At 36.9% G+C, this 22,698-nt stretch overlaps 2 protein-coding genes across 3 annotated transcripts in view; one reads left to right on the top strand and one right to left on the bottom strand.

Moving 5' to 3' along the window:
• hry (bHLH transcriptional repressor hairy) overlaps window positions 1-17,766 on the top strand; it is an 82,919-nt gene extending 65,153 nt beyond the window's left edge. Inside the window, exons 1-3 of one of the 2 annotated variants that reach the window (XM_087406250.1) lie at window positions 14,369-14,888; window positions 15,757-15,852; window positions 16,098-17,766. In XM_087406250.1, the coding sequence (XP_087262376.1) occupies window positions 14,733-14,888; window positions 15,757-15,852; window positions 16,098-16,940 (1,095 nt within the window). In that variant the 5' untranslated portion in view covers window positions 14,369-14,732 and the 3' untranslated portion in view covers window positions 16,941-17,766. Of the gene's footprint in view, window positions 1-14,368; window positions 14,889-15,756; window positions 15,853-16,097 lie in introns of those variants that run through there. The other variant, XM_087406251.1, reaches the window with a different exon arrangement.
• Window positions 17,767-17,833: 67 nt separating this feature from the next.
• LOC105147952 (uncharacterized) overlaps window positions 17,834-22,698 on the bottom strand; it is a 241,637-nt gene continuing 236,772 nt past the window's right edge. The window contains exon 4 of the mRNA XM_087406164.1: window positions 17,834-18,298. Coding sequence (XP_087262290.1) covers window positions 18,065-18,298 — 234 coding nt within the window. The 3' untranslated portion in view covers window positions 17,834-18,064. The remainder of the gene's footprint in view (window positions 18,299-22,698) is intronic.

Here is a 22,698-nt window from a genome sequence, read left to right as displayed (position 1 = left end):
AGTGCTTCCAAATGCGGGTTCGTCGTCATTCTCAGAAAACACCGTGCGGCCTCTTAATGCCCTTCACGGAAGAAATCAGCGGGTTCTGCGCGAGGTAGAACACTTGTATCTAATCGACGAAGTGTTATGTAAATTTTATTGCGCCGACCTCGCGGTATGCCGGAACACGAATGGAATTTATTTCACGATGGAAGCGAGCCGACTACGGGTGCAAGAGTTACAGCCATGCTTTCCATCTGTTACAGGTGTGCCTGACTCTGTAGTCGGCATCGAGGCATCGAATGGGAATTGATCGATTATGCTAACTGTCGACAGTGAAGAGAGAGAGAGAGAAAGAGAAACGACAGCGAAAGACATCGGACACCATCTCAAAGGGTCGAAGGGGAAATGTTACAACTTAGGATATGACGCGTGTTCGGGAACTCTTGAGCCTTAACATTTAAAGGTAGACGTTTCGAATGATATATAACCAAGGTTGGCAACGTTACTTTATAAAAGTAATTCATTACCTATTTCATTCTCTTTTTTTAAAAAATAAAACTGAAAAGTATAACTCGTTACTGTTATACTCGTTACTTATTTAAAAGTAACTCGTTACCGTCTAAATAACAAGTCGTTATTTTTTTCGTTGGACACTTTTCCCTGGACACTCATAAAATATTATATAAATTTTTATAGTACAAATAAAAATCATTAAAAGTTTATATCGGGTTTTGATAATCGACTCGGACATCTGTCGTCGCAAAAATATTCGAAAACACATGTAGATATGTAAAGGCATGAAAAATATTGATAGTAAAAATGCAGAAATATGAAAATACGTATCAATAAGAGAAGCTGTCAAACGACGTTAGAAAACGAACTGCAACTATACTTCTGTTGCACGAACAACACGAAGAATCCTTATATTTCGCCTTGACATATCCTGCGACTAATCAAAAGATGTCAAGAAGCAAATACGTCGTGGTATTCCAATAATTCTTACAAATCACGCGGATGAAATCGAGGGAGACGCTTTGGTCGCGAAAGAAAGACGGTAAGAAGGTCTTCGTGAAGCGAATGTGTCTCTCCTTTTTACCTCTTTTCGATCTCTCTCGGACTAGACGGAGGCTCTTTCAAAACAGCTGAATAAAATTATTATGATAAGACCTCGATTAATTTCAAGCAGTGGAACTCCGGTAGTCGTCCGGCCGCGTAAGCCAAGCTCTGAATAGGCTTACGCAGCGCCTGGATGTATATTCCTTGGCATCTCCCCTTCTTCACTGCTCTTCTCTCCTTTCCTTTGCCGTTCGTACGTTTCTAAAGACCGTAGAATCCTTGAATCGTAAGCGAACGCGAGACGCAGAATCGGCGGTCATTAATATTGTCGGATTAAACGGCTGCATGCATTAATCCGACCCCGAAGACGAAATCCTATTTCACGTCCCGGGCCTTCAGGGGGTTCTTGTTTCGGAATGTTAGTTTCATTAGAGACGTTCGTGATCAAGAAAACGATTAAAACGAGGGGTGGAAGAGGAGAGGTAGAGCTCTGGGGGGGAGGGGGGGGGGGAGCGAAGTGTCGAGAAAAAAATATTCTTGCGCTCGGAAAGAACTTCGAATATTTTTCGGTGGTCATTTATCACAGTGTCAAAATCGCCACAAGTGTTGCATAAATGCCGCATGCATGTAAAATAATTTCAATTAACTGTTTTGCTAGGTTAATGAGTAATGCGTTTACGTTTCTTACAATTAGCATCCCTCAATAGGGAAAATCGTGACCGATTGTTATGTAAGGGGGTTAATTGTCAAAAAGCTAATAACGCAATCAGTACGGCATTCTCTTCTTTTTACAGATTGCTAATATAATATTAAATTGTGGTGTAAAAACAATGTAATTGTAGTTTTTGCGCCAAAAACATCGTGTATTACGATTTTTAAGAATAATTCGCTGTAAATATTGCAAAACAACATATTGCATTTCGGTGAATTATATAAATATTTTACTTAAACATTATCCGTTCGATCATAACCGACGTTCAACGGTAAAATGAGTGTAAAATGAGTTAAAATGTCAAACAGGTCAAATTGGCATAACGTAGATAATGGATGAACAACAACAAGGCAAATCCTCAAAATGTAGAAAGCGCGGGAAATACGAGATGCTATAATTTATTAAAAATTGACAAATAAGTATGATGAAAGCATTCAGTACTTCACTAAGGGATAAATGTATTATAATGTAGTTAAAAAACATTCATTTTTACATTCATTTTTTTTTTATAAAAATTATTATTTAAAAATTGATACCTCGATTTTCTTTCTTACTCGACAATACATATTCGTACTTATTTGGATATGAACAAGCATATTTTTGAATATTCGGAACTATACGAATTCACAAGCGTTCAACATAATGAAAGAAAAACACAAGACATTGATAAAACTCGTCATGGACTTCTATTTTCTACCTGAATGCAAAGGCGGTCAGTTGCTCTTTGTTCTGTTCGTTACCTGCCGGTCCTCATTCAAGTACACTTAATCCTAGAAGTATTCCATTGTTCAGCATTATTTTCTAAAAAAAAAAACATGCAAATTTACTATTATATTTTTATTATGAAGAAATTCTTGACGTGTTAACAATGTACCCGGATCCTATATCACGCTATCCCATGCATTATTGATCAATTTTGCGACAAAATGACTCATTACCACGTCTAATAAACTACCGCTCTGTAACGTTCATAAACTTACGTTCGTAATTCTTCAATATCACTTTCATTTAAGTCATATTATGATGTACGGGTTGTTTATAAAGAATATCAAAAAAATTAAAAACTAGATTGTTAATATTTGCTCTACATATACATACACACACACACACACACACACACACACACACACACACATATATATATATATACATATGTGTGTGTGTATATATATATATATATAATTTATTACATTATTGAAAATTAATACAGAAAATATAATATATTATTATTATAGAATTATTTACATAATATATATTATTTAAAATGTATATACATTAATAGGTACATCAATCGTACCCCAAAATTGATCTTCAAATTGAAACTGTCAGATTGCAAGATTTACATTTCAATAGCAAATGTGTTTCTTTATCGTTTTTATTTTTTTACTTTGAGTCTCGAGTTGTATATTTTTTTTTAATGTTTACGAGTGTGAATTTTGAGAAGCAATGGTCCGGACGACAGGACGCCGCAATATTGCGATCCTCCCCCCATCTGCGTAGGAATTCCATAATGACGCGATTGCGTGGCATCAGGCACGCGTTGGTTCCCATGAGGCGAACAGCGTTCGCGATTAGGCATGAAAAAGCAGACAGCAGGGGGCATATCGCGTATGTCACAGGATGAGGCCCACACCTTCTCGGCGACGTCCACACGCGCTATACTAGCGTGCATCGCGCTTTAAGGCGAGGTGTAAAAATACACGGTGTGTGGGCGAGAATTACCAATGGAGATGCGTCTTTCGCTACAATGAGACCGAATTTGAAAATGTAGCCAAATGTCACGTATACATTTATGTCATTGGATCGTTACTGCGCATATACCGAGGAAGGTACGACGGGAAAATTTATGACAATGCGAATTCCACTCGAATTGTCTCACCGACAGAGAGTCTGACACGTACTCTGTTTTGACAACTTGACTGCGGCCTCTTTTGAAGCTTCATTCAAAAGAGGTTCAATCTGATCGTATTAACGTAAGTATAAAAATTGTGCAATCGCGTTTGCGAAGTTTCCTGTTGCCGTCAATCTCCGATATCTCTTGGGAAGTGAAAGAAGATAATCTATTCGATCATAGCGGAGGGTGTTAGAAAGTGAGCGATGAGACGCAAAGACTATTTATCATCTAATCGTAATTTTTGTCACGATCGAATGGTTAGAAAACGAATACTCGTGAAATTCTCAAACGATTTCCTTGGAAAACATAGTCGACATAAATGATAAATTATCATTATGAAAAAACATCATACATTTATATCGTGTTATACATGTAATCCCACATACGAGCTTATTAATTATTCCTAATAAAAAATTTATTACTTTTCATTAAGCAGGATAAGCGTAGAAATTTATCTTTCATCAGGAGGCTATGCTTAAAAATAACTTAACGTGAAGCCTCTGGTATGAAACTTGGCTGACGTACGTGACATAGAAACTTCAATCTACCGCGCTTCATACGATATCCATAAGGTTGCAGTGGCCTATATTTTGCGACCATGTCGTCGTCTTCGTGCCAGCACGCATCAATTTTGTTAAGATCAAGGGCATGCGAATAGACGCAGCGACGGCGCATCCATCTGTCGGAGCGGGTTATACACGCGACGAGGAGAGGTTCGCTCGAGTCGGGGAACCCTCTCGAGAGAGGTGCCCACCGCGTAATCCATTGGGACTCTTGCACGTTGCGTGTGTGCACGTACGGCTGCGCGTGCTGAAAAAAAGAAGGCAACCTGATATGAAGCAAATGAAGTGCAAATTGAGCGGGGCGCGCCGCGAGACTCTAGAAATCCGCTCGGACGAGCCCGGAACGGGCTGTTCGTGAGTAAACTCGTCCAGACGTGAGGCGCAACGTGATACTCTTGCGGCAAACGTCGAGTACTCGAGGCCACCGATTCTTCCTGCTCTTCTTTAGGGGACCGGCCGCCCAAGCCAGATGCGCCCCGTTTTGCGGTTGATCTTCGATGAGGGAACTGATCCAAATTGGCTCAGCCGCGAAATGCGTCACGGAAAACGCAGAAGAATTCGCCAGAGATTTCGTTCTTGCGGTGAGATCGCGCAGGTGAAGGGTATTATTTTTTGCTCAATCACTGATGGAATAAGCATACGAAGATATCGAAACGAGTTCTGGTGCATTTGTTTTCCTCTTAAAGATGAATGTGTCTTAAATGAATCGCTCTTTATTATTATTGTACTATTTATTATATTGAAATATCTGTTTTTCGATTGCATCAAATATCAACTGCGACGAAAGAATGTAATATTAAAAATAAATGGAAAAAAACCTTTTTCTTGAATGCTCAAATATATAAATATATTTAAATACATATAAATGTATATAATTGAAAATCAAATATCTCTCTCAAAATAAATTATTTTCTTTGTGTCTGAAATTTTTTGAATCTCATTTCTTATACTAAACGATAATGTTACAGATTAAAATTACAATTTTTGTAAACCAAGAGATGAAGAAGTTAAAATATTCATAAAATTATATTGCATGTAAATTATATCTCTTAATTAAGATGTAAAAGATTGTATAAACTTATACACGTAAATCTGTGGCACCAATATCGTATAATAACTGAAAATCGATCTGAATGCAAGGTAGGTGATGCTATCGGTGGCGCAAACTTTTTACCGAGGACGATTACGAATGACTACACGATCGCTAAAATTCCAGGCCACGCTTGTCATACCCAATGAGATCATAAAATGTCGAACGACTTTCGAGGAATTTGTGGCGAACGTGTTTACGTCGATATCATGGTCCCTCGATGTATATTGTTCCTAACGTTTCACAGAAGACTTCACGTCCGGGTAAGCACGAGAGATAAGGGGGAGCTAAAGGATATAACATCGAATTACATTTTTTCTGCTCAATAAACCTTCTAAGTATAAGAAGAATAGCGTAAGAAGAATCCGTCGCAAAAAGAGCTGATTACGGTACACAGAATGCATCCATGCAAAAATGTCATTTTATACATATGTTCATGCAATGGTTATATGGGTACTTAAGAAATGTATAAGCATAATTCGCTGAAATGATTTAGAGTAGAATGTTATCGCGTATAAAAGTATAATTATATCATTCAGTATTAAAAGTTAAAATGTATGCTGAAAGATATCATTTATTATTTTTATCACTACCTATTTTTATGTTATAGTTAAAGGCATAGAATTTTTGTAAAGTCTTTTTGAGAATAATTAATACTTCCTTCTTCAAATAATAGATGAAAAGATGTACAAAACTTTCAGGTCAAACGCAGGATACTTTTTTGAAAATACGACTATCTTTTCCTATTCTTTTGCGTGGTAACATTCTGCCGAATGGGCGTGGTAAATCTAACCTTTCAAAAATAAGATTTTCTAAGACCATAAAAAAGGTTACAACTGAATGAGTTAAAATCAAACGGATTCAAATCGAAAGGGTTAAATCCGAACAGGTTAAATCACTGATCACTAATGAAAGAATTTACCATAGTCGATTGCAGTTAAAGCATTTCTAGTTCAGCCACAAATTAAGCTTGTCGGGTTTCGTTAGAAAATGGAGAATGATCAAAATCCTTTCACACCGCGACCCTAAGCATCCTTGATCTTTGAAATCTAACGTAGCAAAAATGAAAGTGGATTATTCACGCTGATGACAATCTTTTAGCGTTATTTTATAACGTTGTAAAAGTAGTAAAAAAAGAGTCGGCTGGCCCAAAGGGTTTATAATTTTTCTCCACTCACGTTACAAGATTTTTAAGCTTTACGATGAAATTTTCCTTTGAACTCTATTTTGTTGTTCTCTATCCTTTCATGAACAGTACAAGTTGGATACTTCTGCTGAGGTCAGCTCTTTTTTATAGTTTTATTATGTCTAGTTTAGTTTCCGTATCGTTGAGTGTAAACCCTTTGAAAAAATGAAGAGAAAAAAGTTACTCAGTTTGGAAAAAAAAAACTTGCTTACCAAGAATTTATGATACAGACTACATTGCTGTATTGATAGTTTAATTCTACCGCCTTGAAACAGTGATTTTAATGGCACAATGGTTTCTTTTTTTGTTTTGACGGGTCAAAAGAAAAGCTTTACGATGACAAGGCTTTTCAATTTTATATAGAAACATTAAGACTTTTACCTTATTAAAGGTCGATATTGGTAAAAAAATGGTGTCTGTGTTTGTTTTTTCTTTGTTACAATAAATACAAAGACAGCTCATATAAATTAGAAATATGTAAAAAGAATATTATAATCTTCTTATATTTTCTTATATTTCTTTTTTAATATCTTGTATTTCTATATACAAGATTTAGTACTTTATGGACAATAACAAAAGGCCTAACAGAGGTCCTAATATAGGATTAGATATATTTTTAGGATTAGATATACTTTTCTGCAGGAAAAAAAAATTGACAAATCAGGGTTAACTCAACCACATTCTTTAAAGCAAATTTCATTTAAAAGATATATTTTAAATAATATATCCGAATATAGGTAAGAAAAATTTATAATTTATTAAGATCAATTTTTGTTACTGTACGAAAAAATGTATTTGTATCATGAAGAATGAATAAAATGAAAGTGTAAGGAAGCGCATGAAGAAACAATATATCTACACTTTTGCATAACATGCCGATAAAAGTAAGTTTCACCTAAATGAATCTCAAACTGTCTTTCAAGTGAAATTTGCTTTAAAGAATACGATTGAGTTAACCCTGAAGTGTCAATTGTTTTCCTGCAGAAAACTCTATAAGTATATTTAACTCTATTACACACCTTTTGCATGCTATTGTCTATAAAGTACTAAATCTTGAAAGTAACATCTATCACATTCTGTAACAAATATGTAACAGAATATTGGCAGAATTCTTATATTGCGTAATTTGTAAAATTTTTAGTAATTTATTATGTTAAAATTGATTTATTGTAGTTTTCTATATAATGGAAATTAATGTTTTCAATTTCTTTCATCAAAATATTTTCACTGAAAATGTCATAAATTACTTAAGCCTTGCGTTAAACATAAGAAAAGCAACGTTTAAAATAGAAAAGGAATTTAAAATGTATAGGAATTACAGCTGAATTTTAAAGAAGTTTTTCATAATATTTCAAAAATATTTTGTAATGTAAAATTTAAACATCTTTAATACAAAAATTATTTCATGTAATATAAAATAGAACACACTTTTCTAACAAGAAATAAATAAGATATCTGAGTAATAAGTTGCGAGATTGTCTAGATTATTATATATAATTAATTTACCACTAAAAATATCTATTTTATCACATAAATTATATCCCTATTCAATTTTCCTTTTCATTCTTTAAAATACTTTTCAGTAAACTAAGTTGAAAGAACTGATATTACAGGATATGAAGGGTTAACCTTTTCATAATATTTCTACCAGGAAAATAATGATCGCTCTAAATTCTATCAAAATAAGGCAAACTCTTTCGCCACAGGATTAATGTTAATTCTTTGATTAATCATGTGTATGATACACGTTTTATATAAATCTATTATCAATAATAATTTAAGTCTTTTTCTATACTTTTTATCATTTCTAGAGATTTAGTATTTACTTAATTAAATAGATAGTGTATAATAAAGTAAAATAAAATATAATAAAAAAATATTAATATGGTTACATAGAAAAAAACTACAGAAAAATATCGAAAAAATGTTTCCTGTTAAAAATTCAGAAGTTTTCGATTTATTACATCGACTGCATCAATTCTTCTATATGAAATTCTTTTAATTAATTTTTTTAATTGAGATTTTTTCATGTCCTTGCAGCATTCAAAAAAAATATAGAATGTCTCGACATATTTATTACAAACTACATCGAGAATATAATCTTTTTTTTTTCGATATATATTTATTAGCCTACAATTTTTTTTTCCTTTACACTTGTCGATATGGTATTTACGAAGCGTTGCTTTTCAGATTTATTTTTACTGTCAGCTCGAAAAAAATACGACCTTGCTTGTTACATGCCATCATACTGTGACTTGTTGATATGAAACATTTGCGCGTCCTCGAAAAAATTCCTTCGTTTTTTTCGTTGGACCATTTTCGCTTCTGGCTACGCGTCATCTCTTTTTGTATTACAACCATCAGACAGACGACAACCGAGTAAAAAAATGCCTATCGAAAAAATCAACTTATTTGGAAGCAAAATCGGAAGCGAGTTCCCAATATAAAAATTTATAGCTAGCTACGATATAATGCGACATAGCACAAAGCAGACCAATTTTAATCTTCTTCAAAGGGCACCGGATTATTCATTTAAAAACAAGTTTTGCGTGCGCTCATCGTGACCGTAGATACTCGCGTGCCAGATTTCTCGAGATATTCAAAACGTCAGAAGTGCAATTCTTCTTAACACGAGAGTCACAAATTTTGGTGGCGCAAACTATACATGCCATTTCGATCCTATCAATGTATATCCGGCTGGCCTCTCGATTGGCCGCCTCGAGCAAGTTATAAAACTCGCACGCACTGTACGCCTCTTACAATACATACGCATATTCACTGACTGACAGCCCAACAATTTGCCAGCTATTATCGGATAAGCAAATAATGCCAAAAGCAATGATTCAGAAATGACCGTTAATTTCCTATGTGGAGTCATTTTGCTACCGCGACCAATTACCACATGTTCGTGTGCTTTTCAAAAATTACTGCTGCATTCTTAAATTCAATGAACGTCAACGCCTCGAGCTGACGAGCGTCGAATAATGACAGAAAGACCGAGATTCGTAGCCTAATTGCGCGAGTTCCGTCTGGCGCGGTGTATCGCGTGGAATTCCCTTCCATTCCTTGCATGCTTAGAAGCATATTCGGATCGTGCAGTCGTCATAAATTATCGCAAAGCGTGACTACGTGTGCATTCACCCGTCATTCTCTTGCGGCTAAAATCCTTACGGTTGAGTCAAAGCGATTTTGCATCTCATGAATTCCTCCAAAGATCCGAACTGCACGCATCAAAAGCGATTTCATATTTAAAACGGCTCTCAGAATTTAAAAGAAAAAAGAACGGATGTCTTAAAATTCTTTTTTCTTTTAAATACTTTTTTCTTAATAATACGTGTCTCTCAATATCAGTGAAAATGTTTTATTTTCACTGGTGTCGAGAGACACGTATTACTTGAGAATACAATCGTGAGGAAACCTGTAAGAATTTGTGTCTAAGATATCTAATAAAATCCACTGTTAATTCTCAACCCACGCATTGGCCGCACCTGCGATAGAAGATATCCAGCGAAGAGAAGCTATATAGGAACTGAAAGCAAGCAGGTAGTTAGAGGATCGACTTTCTCGATCGACGGAGATTGCCGCAACGCGCGGACAATTATAGTTTTGTCGCGATGGGAAGTACGAGGAAGGCGAAAACCGAGAGGAAAAACGGAATGAGTAATGCGAGGGTACTACCGTTGGCGAAATCAGATTGTTGCGCACTGCAACAAACTGGGGTGCTTTTGCTTGTTGCTCGGCTTCTTTATTTTTGTTGGCTGGTGTAATAAAGTACGGGTGAGCGAGAGGGCTCGCGGACCTCTAATCTGATATCTCGACGGAAGGGGAGCGAATATTAATGTTCGTTTGCCGCGAGCAAAGCCGATGCCGCCTCGCGAGCGCTTTTATGCGGCCAACACCGGCCCACGGGCCCCACATAATGCCCCGGCACCCTATAAAGCTAATGAGTCACGCCGAGTTCACGGAGGCCGTAGGTCTCCCCGGCAAACAGGTGCCGCTGTAACTACCGGGATACTCGAGTGTAAGCAACGTTCATCATGTACGTTAATCTCAACCTTTTATACCCCCACTGTTTGCATTGCAAAACATTTGTGTGATCTCTATCAAACTTCCGTTGAATTTATTCTCATATCTAAAGAGTGCAAATCGCGTAACGCTTATCATGAGAATATATCATACAAATGACGCAAATAGAAATTGTGCATTAACACGTGATATATCGGTTGATAACTGATATCGCGTATGTGCGGTAGCAATCAGTTTCCGTCTGAATTCAAGAATAATGAAATTCATAAAAGATCGCAGTGTGAACTACCGCATATACTTGCATATACTTACATAAATCTTACCGAAGGCTACGACATGCGATAAAGAGGAACGTAAGTTCCTTGACCGAGATACTATTCATCTACCAACATTTCGCCGACTGTTAGTTATCGCTTGGGTATGAATTAGTGCGTTGCTTGTTAGAGCTTATCGGTATAGGCCTACGTAAGCTGGTGCGAATGTCGTAGAACGATCGTCTCGAAAATTTACAAAATTTATTATACTATAATCTCTCTCTCTCTCTCTCTCTCTCTCTCTCTCTCTCTCTCTCTCTCTCTCTCTCTCTCTCTCTCTCTCTCACACACACACACACACACACGCACGCACGCACGCACACACACACACGCACACACACACACACACACACACACACACACACACACACACACACAACGAAAAATTGAAGAAAGAATAGAACTGTCTCAATTATTGATGAAATACTAAAAGTATTACAAAAATTTTAGACAATTTTTTTTAAATTTAAACAGTTAAAATAATTAAAATCTAAGAAACAATCAATAAATCTCTTTTATCGATATACATAATTCAATTTTTCCACATTAGTTCATTTTCTAGCAGCTCTCAATTTTTTATTATTGCTCAGCTCAGCATGCGAGCCTTCGTTGGTCCAGCGAAAAAACCTGCAGCATTTACCGATAGATGGAAGCACAATGTCTAGTGAATCTCGTTGCTTTAAATCTATACTAAATTTAAAAGACTAGAAAAAATGCATTATCTAATTACCCATTTTATCATATTCAGATCTTAATATTAAGAAATAAATATTGTTATGTCATAGAATTAATTAAAAAAATTATTCGCCAATCACTAAGTTATACGCAATCTTACATTTTACTTATAATCTTAAAATGTGCAATTCTAATCTTAAGATTTGTGCAAAAACTCAAATACGAATTAATCTAAATTACTTCAACAATTGAAATTCATATATTATTATAGTCACAATTTCTACCTATCTCTATATATTTTTAAAAATATATTTATTATCATTAAATTAATTTGTTCGATACTTTCAAATCTAAAAAATATTTTATTTAATATAAAATTAATTAATTAAAAAAAAATGATAATCACAATTACTCTTTATAAATTGCAAAAGAACGATTTTGTATAATTTTATTAGAAAAAGATACATCGAGTTACACGACAGTAGTGCATATAAATTCCTCGATCTCTCATCGCACGTCTCTTCTTCCTCATAATCGCCACCGCCACCCCCACGCACATCTCTCTGAAACACGTTCTAGCTCGGGATCCACGCGCCTGCACTGCTCGAGCGCTCAAAGTCGAATGACGATCACACCCCCACCACTTGTAAAAGCGACGCGCGCGGCACGTTCGCTCTCAGCCAATTTCCAGTGGTGGGGACCAGACTCGACCAATCAGCGTAGTTTTGTCGTACGCCGCGTCGAATCCCAGTCACGTGATTGGCGACGTGCTTCTTTCTCCGTATAGGTGAAGTCGCGCGCGCGTTATCTCCTTTCTTGCTATCCTCGTCTGTTTCCCGTCCCTTCTGTCCCTGTTTCCGTCGTTCCGTATTGAACCGGCGGTCTCCCTCTTTCTTCTCTTTGTCGGTTTCCTCGTGGGGTGCCGCCGTTCTGCTCTCTCGCACGCGAGGACACGAGCCTGCGATTCTCTAGAGACGAACCTCGTCGCACCTACCGCACTTCTACGAACCTTCGGGATTTACGTTACTTCTCTCGCTACTAGCGAGATACTGTGATCACAGAGCGGGTCATGCAAATACCGTGGGAATAATTATTATTTTTACGATGTACCTTAGGTGCGTATATCGAACCGTAACACGTCTTAGAAAATAATTTTGGAAAATATTCCAACATACGTAACTAAAAGATTTCTTATCTCGCGAGAGATGATCATAATTATTATATTAGGTGTTGGAATTAATTCGTAGCGTTTTACAAGTGATGGGAAGTACTTTCATTAATGTATTTTTTAATGCTCATGTCAAATAAATAACATTCTTTCATTAAAAAACGCTACGAATTAATTCCAACACCTAATATAATAAAATTGATGAATGAATTAGATTATAAACAGCGTATTTTTTCTTGGACAACAGAAAGGCAGTACCAAGAAAAGCCAACGGCATGTAACGAATTGAATGTACAATATTTGCAACATGGTATTCGACAAAATGCGATGATTGCCGTACCATGTCGTCTACAAGAACAACGCTTATCAGGCAGACATCGCAGTACGTATTATTACGTTTGCACAAAGACTAGTTATATCCGGTTTAATCATCTACTATGTAATCGCAAAGCAAATACAAAGTTATTCACGCAAAATCATTTACCATCTATAAAGTTATTATACATCCTGCCACCCCCTGCCTGTCTGCACGAATAAGGACTTCTCGTGGATCGCCCAATTAATTTTTATTTGATAAAGAAATCATTAATAACCCACCAATCTTTCCCAAAGATTAAAATCCGATTTATAATTTAAAGTAACACGCAGATTAGAGTCAAGCATGAGGAGTGGGATATCACGATCCATCACAATATTTGCACGCAACCATTCGCGCGCCGTCCGAACAGTCAACAAAGTTAAGATCCGGCGCGAGATCGATGCGGTCGTATTTCAGGCCGTGCGTATACCGTCACGTATGCGTGTGACGGCCGAGATAAATACGAAGCCGCACGTTTAATCGGTCGCGCCAAGTAGAAAGAGCAATTTCGAAAGGCATATATCGCGGGAGGGAGTACAAGGCACGTGCCGGAGCTACACGCGCGTGCGTCAGCCCGACGTATTCCGCACACGGTGGCACTCGGCTATTTTTGAGGGACGTGATATAAGCTCTGATGACGTTCGCACGACCGGTCGCATACTCACGTCCGCGTTGGAATTACCATCACCGATCGGCGTATGCTAACGCGCCTAGCCGGGGCCAGCCGGTTCTAATGACCTTTGCAGACGCGAGACTAATCGCCAATCCGTGAAAATGTTCCGTCCCATTGTTTCTCGGTCTGTGAGAGCAGCAAAGAGTTACCTCTCGCGCGAACTTATACCAACGACGACATTACGATCCTTGTCGTGGATGAAAATATACAAGAGTTGAGAATGAGCACCTGAAGGATTTATAGATTTAATGAAATATGTTATTAACATCATAGCAATAATCAATGATACATATATTTGTTAAATAAGCATCGTTTTTTTTTTTACTTTAGTGATTAATGGTAAAATGATTAATAAAAAACAACTAAGTAAAATCATCGAAGTCGTAAAAGAGCAATTGAAAATTCCATTGGAAATCACCGACGTCAATCTCCCTGGCAAAGTCCGATCGGCTCCAAAGAGGTTTGGGAAGTCCCAAGGGGGGGGTCCAAGCCGCACGCCATAGAGGGAACCAAAGTCCAGAGTGGGGGTCTTAAAGGCATCGGGCCATCCGACTGTCGGAATTCGATGGTAGGGGTAGTCAGGTTAAAGCGTCACGCGCTGGATCCCCCCACTCGTGTGTTCGCCACTGAATGTCCCCTCCACCGAAAGCGCCGCCACCAGGCATTCCACCGGGTGCCACGCTCCGACGGCACGATAGAAGACGTTCGCCGTTCATCGAGTTAGTCGAGCTCAGACATCAGTCGTGAGCGGTCGTGATTTTAGCGACGTTCAACAGAAGGGACGAGTAGAAGGGTGCATATTCTTTCGTCACGTTTCCTTCGATTCATCGTCGGATTTACGAATTCGTAATATCGCAATTCCTTCAGTACTCTATCGTCCGCGACGATAGGCGGACGAGGAGGGACGTCGAGCACAGCTGATTGTTGGATTACAGTGAAGTGTGATCGATCTCGATTCACAGTGCTATCACGTTTCGATCGGAATTATTTGACTTGGGGAAGTTTTTCCGAGTTCTGTGATACGGAAAATAAATCATGGTGACTGGAGTGGGTGCCACGATGCCGACGGGTGGTGTCACCGTCGGCGCTACTCCACCCGCGCAACACGTGCCCCAGGAGGCTGGTCAGCCTCCTGCGCAAACCACCCCTACTGCCACAACAACCACAAGAAGATCTGGCGAAAATCGACGGGTTAGTGTCTAAATCGAAGATTCTTCGTTACATTTCAACTGCGCGTTGTATTTTCTGTTCAAAGTATCGATCCGGAGCAACGATTCTTTTCTATGATAGAAAAAAACATAGTGACTACTAATATATTGCAAAATTAATTGCTTTTGATAATATTATTTTCTTTTCAAAATGAAGGTGCTGTTATAAATAAATTCGCATATTTATGATGACTGAATTATAAAGTAGAAATAAAGTAGACTTGAAAAAAGTGTCATTTATACTTCGTGCTCCGGATTTATTCTCCTTTAAATACCGGATTTCAGAATAAAATAAATATTACTTATATTTTTGTACAATATTATTTCAAGTTATGCAAAACGCGTCAAGTCGATATAGTGACATACCGAAAATTTCGAATTTATTACGTGACCTATCATTAAATCATTAAACATTGATTAATTATTTCTTAATCGTCGATTTACAATGATTTATATAAATATCATCAATTTATTATTTTCGACATTTAATTTTTTGATGCCACGAAAAAATTGAACATATGATTTTAAAAACGACAAACAAGTAAAGAAAAAAAATATTTTTACAGTAAAATAAAAAGGTATCAAGTGAAATAAAAATGGATACTTTTACTAATTTTATTATTATTTATTCACTTTGTGTTTATTAAAAAATTGCAATTTATTATACAATCTTTAATAGTAGTCTTTGTATAGAAAACCTCGCACAGACGTTCCGTTTTGAAAGACTTTTTTTATCTCATGACACTTTATTCTCGATATTCATTGACATATTTTCTAACTTCGTTTATAATCGATTAACGTTTTTCATACTTTCACGTTTCTATTTATTACTTTTCAATTTCTGTTTACAGAGTAATAAACCCATCATGGAGAAAAGACGTCGAGCCCGTATCAACAACAGCTTGAATGATTTAAAAACTCTCGTTTTGGAATCCATGAAAAAAGACGTAAGTATTATATTTTATCTGCTTCATAGCATATATTTTATGAAATCGACACATAAAAATACACAAAATTAAAAACTATCTTTTTAAATTCTTTAAAGAAATAAAACATAAATTACTTCTAAATTTAAATTAAAACTATAAAATCATTTTATGTGTCAATCTTCTATTTTTTTCTATTTTCAATTTTTATACATATATTGCTTGAGTAATTTGTCTAATCTTTTTATTTCTGTTTTTTGTTACAGCCATCAAGGCACTCGAAGCTCGAGAAAGCTGACATTTTGGAACTAACCGTGAAGCATTTAGAGACCCTACAACGACAGCAAGTCGCTATGGCAGCCGCAGCAGATCCGAACATCCTCAACAAATTCCGCGCCGGTTACACGGAGTGCGCCAGCGAGGTTGGCAAATTTCCCGGTCTAGACGCTTCGGTAAAGAGACGTCTGATGGCCCATTTGGCCTCATGCCTGGGTCCAATCGATGCCAACAACGCCAACAACCAAACAACAACGACGACTCAACAGGCTGTCCAACCAGCGCCGCCGACGACGCAATTGCAAGTGCATATTCTACCTCAACTTGACACACCACGTATTCAAGTCCAACAATCAAATGGCATTTTCTTTACTAATGCCAATGGTACGGCCTTGCATCTATTACCGACCAGATTACCAAATGGTGATATCGCTTTGGTACTTCCGGCGGGAGCGAAGGCGCCAATCACGTCATCGCCATCGTCGTCTCCGGCGCCAAGCTCACCGTTACCACATCTGATCCCGATTCCTCAAAGGACCGCGAGCACCGCGTCCGCATCGTCGACGAGTTCGTCCAACAGTTCGACATCCACATCAGCAGGAAGTCCAGTGGCGTTTGAGGCACCTCCCACATCATTCCGCGAACAATCCACCACGTACAGCCCAACCAACAGCCATAGGGATGTCGCTACATCCCCGGCGAACGGCTATACCAGTGAACCGGAGCTCGATCCACGTGCCTATAGCAGCCCTCCTCTCCAGAAACCTCTCGCGCTGGTGATGAGGAAGAGCGTGGTACCTCAGATCGAAGATAAGCCATGGAGACCGTGGTAAAATAAAAAAAAAAAAGAAAAAGGTTCGGACACAACATGTGCGTGATTGAAGTGATATAAACTACTAATACGCGTATCGATAGTAATCCACGGTCGATCGACCGCGACCGAAAACGCGCCAATTCGACGTGCCGATTTATGCGCCGCGTAAAGAATTCCGCGAAACGGAAACATGTTCCTCAATTACATAGATCATTGTAGACGAGCGGTCCCGTCCGTAGTAGGACATCACCGTGAAATTAGAGGACCGTTAAAAGACGCGAGTTTATTCTTCCGAGTGCGCGTGCACAGTCGGCCAGTAGCCAATGAGGCAGTGCCTTATTAAATAGTGCCTTGTAAATATATCGGTTCAATCCAACTGAAAATGAGTACAGATGATTTCTCCCAAATATCTCGAAATGTCGCGTCAGTCCTTTTTGTCTTATCATATTGTCCTATCCTTTTCCTTTTTCATCGAACCTCCTTGTAAATAAATTACATAAATATTATATTTTAAGTGCCTTACGCAACAAGAATCACCGAGGTCTTCCATTCTGTTTCTTGTACGTAAAACGCTAAGCGGTTTGTAGAATATCGTTGTAAGTACGAAGAATGTTTTTAATCGATACGATTTTAGACTTAAGATTATGTTAAGGAAACGAGCGCGAGTAAGAGTGTGCATGAGAAATATTGTACATGAATGAAAATCACGAAAGAGAAAACGTTATTTATATTTATACGAATGCAAAAGAGGTTACATTTATAATTCCTCTCTATTATGAGAATAGACAACCAACGCTTATCATTGCAAGAGCATCAAATAAATGTTGATCTCTTTCTCAATACAATTTTTATGTTGTTTATAAATCAATCAGTTCCCTCTCAATCCATTTCCTCAATATAATCAAGTATATATTTTATTTTTACTCTGACTTTCGATTTATTTTTATTTTTTCTAACTGTATACATATCATATTTTTATTACATCTAACTGTATATTTATAAAAAAAGATATTATCTTTAAAAGTTTTTTTTTTTTAAATACATGCAATATATACAAAATTCAAATATAAATTTTCAATGAAAAATATAAGTGACAGAAATTCGAAAGAAAATATTTTCGCTCTCGAGATGCTTGAGCTCCCATCAGTAACTCTCGCTGCACATCTCAAGCGAGACTAAACGGAGTTCGCGACAGCGAAGTGCTCCGTCTAGGTGCTGCCATCTGGTGAAGAAACGTGGTGTTATACCCAAGAACCGATGACCATCTCTTGTCCGACCAGGCCCAAAATTTCTCCCTTTGCCCAAAGTACCAAATGCCAGAACCTGCTGCCTTCTACTGGATCTTGTTGGAACACTGTTAGGACCCTTTATAAGACCCTGAAAGAATTCGAATCCTTTTCTCATCTGATAATAAAAATTAGTAAATTATTTCTATAATGTATGGATGAATAAAAGGTGATATTTTATTCTTTCTTCAGCAAAAATGTAAATTTCAATTTTCTATCTGATTATTAATCAATTAAAATGTGAGAAATAATTCATGATATTTATTAACAATTTTTATTTTTTCATTTTATTTATATTATCGATCAGGCAATCGATTACATTTACTGCTGCCTGAAAGAATAAAGTTGAAATGCAAATTATTAGACACCACCAAATCTAATCACCGAACTAGATCCTAAGCAGAGATCGCAATAGCTGATTATCGCATTCGCTTTCTCTCGCCGCCAAATGTTAATAATTTTCAAACGAGTAGCCAGCATTCACTATACAATTTAAAGTAGATAAGACTGTCTCGCCACGGACAGTTACAATGTATGTTTAAACATCGTGGCAGTCACGTGCTTCGCTTACTCGTAAATTTATCTGTTATTTCCAGCCGTGTTGTACGTAAAAACGCAGAACTTATTTACAATTACCTAATCGTTGATTTAGATTGTTTTATATGTATATACATATATATATATATATATATATATATATATATATATATAAAACACTGTAAAAAATAAAATGATAATTTTAATTTAAAGACGTATAGTGGACTTCCTGAAACATGAAAAAATGTTAAAATTAACATGAAAATGTTAATTTTAATGTTTTTGCATGTCTTAGAAAGACATATATTTTTAAGTTAAAATTAACATTTTATTTTTTACAATGTTTTTACATTTTTTACAATTTTTTTACATTTTTTACAAATATACACACATAAAGAAAATTCCATTGAATTGAAAAAAAATATTTAAAATATGTACGTTCTTTTTATCTTAAATCTCTGTTTTTGTATTCAAGTAAAATAATAAAAAAATGTATAAAAAGAATAATACACTTATAATATTCGTGTAATTTTTACATAGAGACGAAAACTAAAGTTTTCGAATATCAAGAAATGCATGCAGACATATATAGTCGGATTGTTGATCTTCGCGAAAACCGCGAAAGCCTAAATTACCATAATGTCCTCCTCTGCGGGCAATGACATTCTTGGTACAGCAATTTGCGAGGCAGAAGCAGTGTGCAGGACCATGATGCCACACGCAAAACACGCCGAATGACAAATTGCATAGTACTCTTCTTTCTTTTATAGTACTTTCAGCGTAATTCATTTACAAGGGGCGAATTACGCCGAGAGAAGATATCTTCGCCATTGCAAGTTTTTATGACTATGGAAACATCGTATTCATTATTAATTAATGCAGACATGGCTTAAAGAAATAATTACTCAAAATTTTTTTCTCGGATAATAATATGCGCATTGAATATTAATGATCCATTTGTTAATTAATGCAGTGAGACAAAAATCGCTTAGCATTTCATATCTCGATTTCAATTTCGAATCATTTTATTTCCCACATTTTAATTTCAATCAAACACCAACATATTCTGTAAATGATGATTTAACATACGCATTAGGATCATATTTATCTGATCACATTCAATTATCTATGTTTGTGTAAATGCTTCAACAAACACATCTCACGATATATCGTGCGAATTGTCTAGGTCTAATGAAAAAAATTTGACTCCTACCAGACACAACGGCACACGCGAGTCTCGCGGCGATGAGTTCGTTTCGAACAAAAATCTCGTCCTATAATTGCCTTCCTATTTTTTTACACCTCCAGGCGACTAAGCCTAATGGTCTTAAGTTGACAATGGCTGAGAATTGTAGTCTGAAAAATTTAATTATATCAAATCCGCTCTACCTGCAATTCCATGTATTACAAGTTATTTGGGATCGTGCCAAAAACTACATTCTCCTACGAACTCGTTCGGGAATTCGTGCAACGGTTCCTCTTTTCGGCGAAAAAATTATCATAATGCGCTCATCAATCTCACGATGAAAGAAACGACAAAAGTCGCGAAACTGGATAGTCGGAGTTCTTTCTCGGGGAGAATATCTTGTTCGCCGATTGTGCGAATTTGCGTCGGGTGTTATCTCTGCATTAGGAAATTCCCGGTCACTCATCTGCATTTAACAAACGTCACGCGCCGGTTGTGTTACGTTAATACTCTACGATGAATAATCGAGTCGAAGCAAAAGTCTCACATTGCATGGAATTATCATGATAATTTATGTGCGTATGTTGCAAAGGTTAATTATCGAATATAAAAAAAAAAATCAGAAAATCGAACTCTTTGCAGCCTTGGCATTTGCTATTTTTGTTTTCAAATAAGTGTAAACTCTTGAGACGTAAATGAAAAACATACTTAAGAGACAACTGTCACTTGTACATACTAGTTTTTTTAACATTAATAGTGAACAGTATATAAACTGTAGACGTTGATTACTATCAAAGCATTTCCCTTCGGAGAAAATTTACTTTAGAAAACTTAAAAAAATACTTAAAACTTACTGTGAAGAAAACCTAAGAAATAAAGGTAAATTTGAACACTTCAAACTTTTCTTTCAAGTAACTTTAAAAGAGCAACTAAAAAGAACTATCGCGCTGTGTCGATTATATTAAAGTCATCCTTAAAAAAACTTTAAAAACTTTAAATTATTTTCTTAACGCACTTTAAATTACCTGAAAATTTTTTAAGTAAACTCTTAATTATTTTTAAGAACTTTAACTTTCAGCCAGAAGTATATTTTCCCTTGTTTCTTGGTAACACAACATAACACAAAATATTACTCAAATTTCTAATTTTGATTGCAATTCTAGTCACGTGATAGCCGTAATCCGAAACCTGATTCCTAGGAGACAAAAGTTGGAATCCTCTTCAGGATGGGGCTTCCTAGGAATTCCTCAATCAGCTGATTCCTAGAATCTTGCGAGTGCATATTTGCTAGCCCGTCACTCCGGCTTGGCTCGATATACGGTCGCGGTCGCGTTTCAAGGATACAGCAAGGTTGACACGCGCCGCTACTTACAGGCGGTTAGTAAGGGGATTAGCCCGATCTCGCTCGGGCTATCGACTGTTCGCTGCTATTCTCTGTTTCCACGTATGCGTTACAGCATCATCTGGTGACGCTGCCAAGCTTCAACATGATGAACTTTACGCCAGAATTTCGAGTGTCGACGCGATGACATCATCGCCACGATATATCTTGAGCTATGCACTTTGTATTTCCATCATTCTTGGAAGTATCGTTCTATGCGTTAAAAATAAGAATATCCTTGTTATTAAAAGTATACAGCTACTAACAAGAAAATACAATTATTAGATTTGTTCGTCTTATCTTTGGTCTTCGAAGAACTCGAACTTCTTTTCAAACAGTTTGGCTCTTACAATTCCCAAAACGCTTCGGAAGCTCAGGTCCGTACAATAGAACGGGGTCTTTCACAACAATCGAAAAAGAACGTTGGCATTTTTGAACGTTCCACGTGCCGGAAAACGCGTGGCATGGCGATCACGGTTTCTTCTTCACTAAAATTATACGTGATGACAGCCCATGGCATGTGACTTACGACTGATCGAAATATATTTAACATTCATTCTCGCTTAGATATTTTTCTTTTTGTAAATTTTTTGTGCGCAACAAAAATTATATAAATTCATTATTAGAAAAGCAGCATAAATAGCAATCGGTTAACACGATGTCTAATCTAACGCATTGTTTCTCAATCGATGATTTTATATTTCGAGAACGCTAATACGGCGTATTAACACGTCGCTAACACGGCTAGACGCTTACTCGAATATTTATTTTTTATTATGCCAGACGCTGAATAATCAACGGTCAATTCGACGAGGATTCGAATTTCCGGGATTGCCTGAAACCGATGTTGTTCACATGAGGAAATGATGACGGCCACTAATTTCCAGAGACGTCAGCGGTCTTGACCTATAAATGCGAGAATCGTAATCTGAGATTCCTCGTCCATTACTTCCGTGTAATCGCAGAAGTATTTTCTACCTGCGGAATTGCAAAGATATACTTCCATTAATAAGGTGCGTTATTCACGTCATAACGTCACGTACTTATCAATTTGTCATTTGCGTATTCGAGACTGTAATCCGAACGCTTTATCGCGCGATTCTTCGAACGACACGGCTGATTGCGACTGTGCACGAGGTGTGCATTCGTTTTCCTCTTGTAATCCAGGGTCCGCGATATTAAACACGCCAAATAGCAACGCGATCTATCCTAGTCATGCTCGATCATTGTTACCGTGAGCTTACCAGTGCTACACGATCGTCCGGTGCATCTCGCCCATCGCGTGTAATCTGACATTTACATAGTCTCGAGTAACAAGCCGAGACACGTTTCAAATACTTGTCTACTTTATCCATGAGTGTCATCGATATCGATAATTTCATCGGAC

The sequence above is a fragment of the Acromyrmex echinatior genome, chromosome 5 (assembly GCF_024713525.1).
Source record: "Acromyrmex echinatior isolate Ae372 chromosome 5, ASM2471352v2, whole genome shotgun sequence".
In the NCBI taxonomy this organism is placed as follows: domain Eukaryota; kingdom Metazoa; phylum Arthropoda; class Insecta; order Hymenoptera; family Formicidae; genus Acromyrmex; species Acromyrmex echinatior.
Note: the sequence above shows the minus strand (reverse complement) of the source record. Positions and strands in the feature narration are given on the sequence as shown.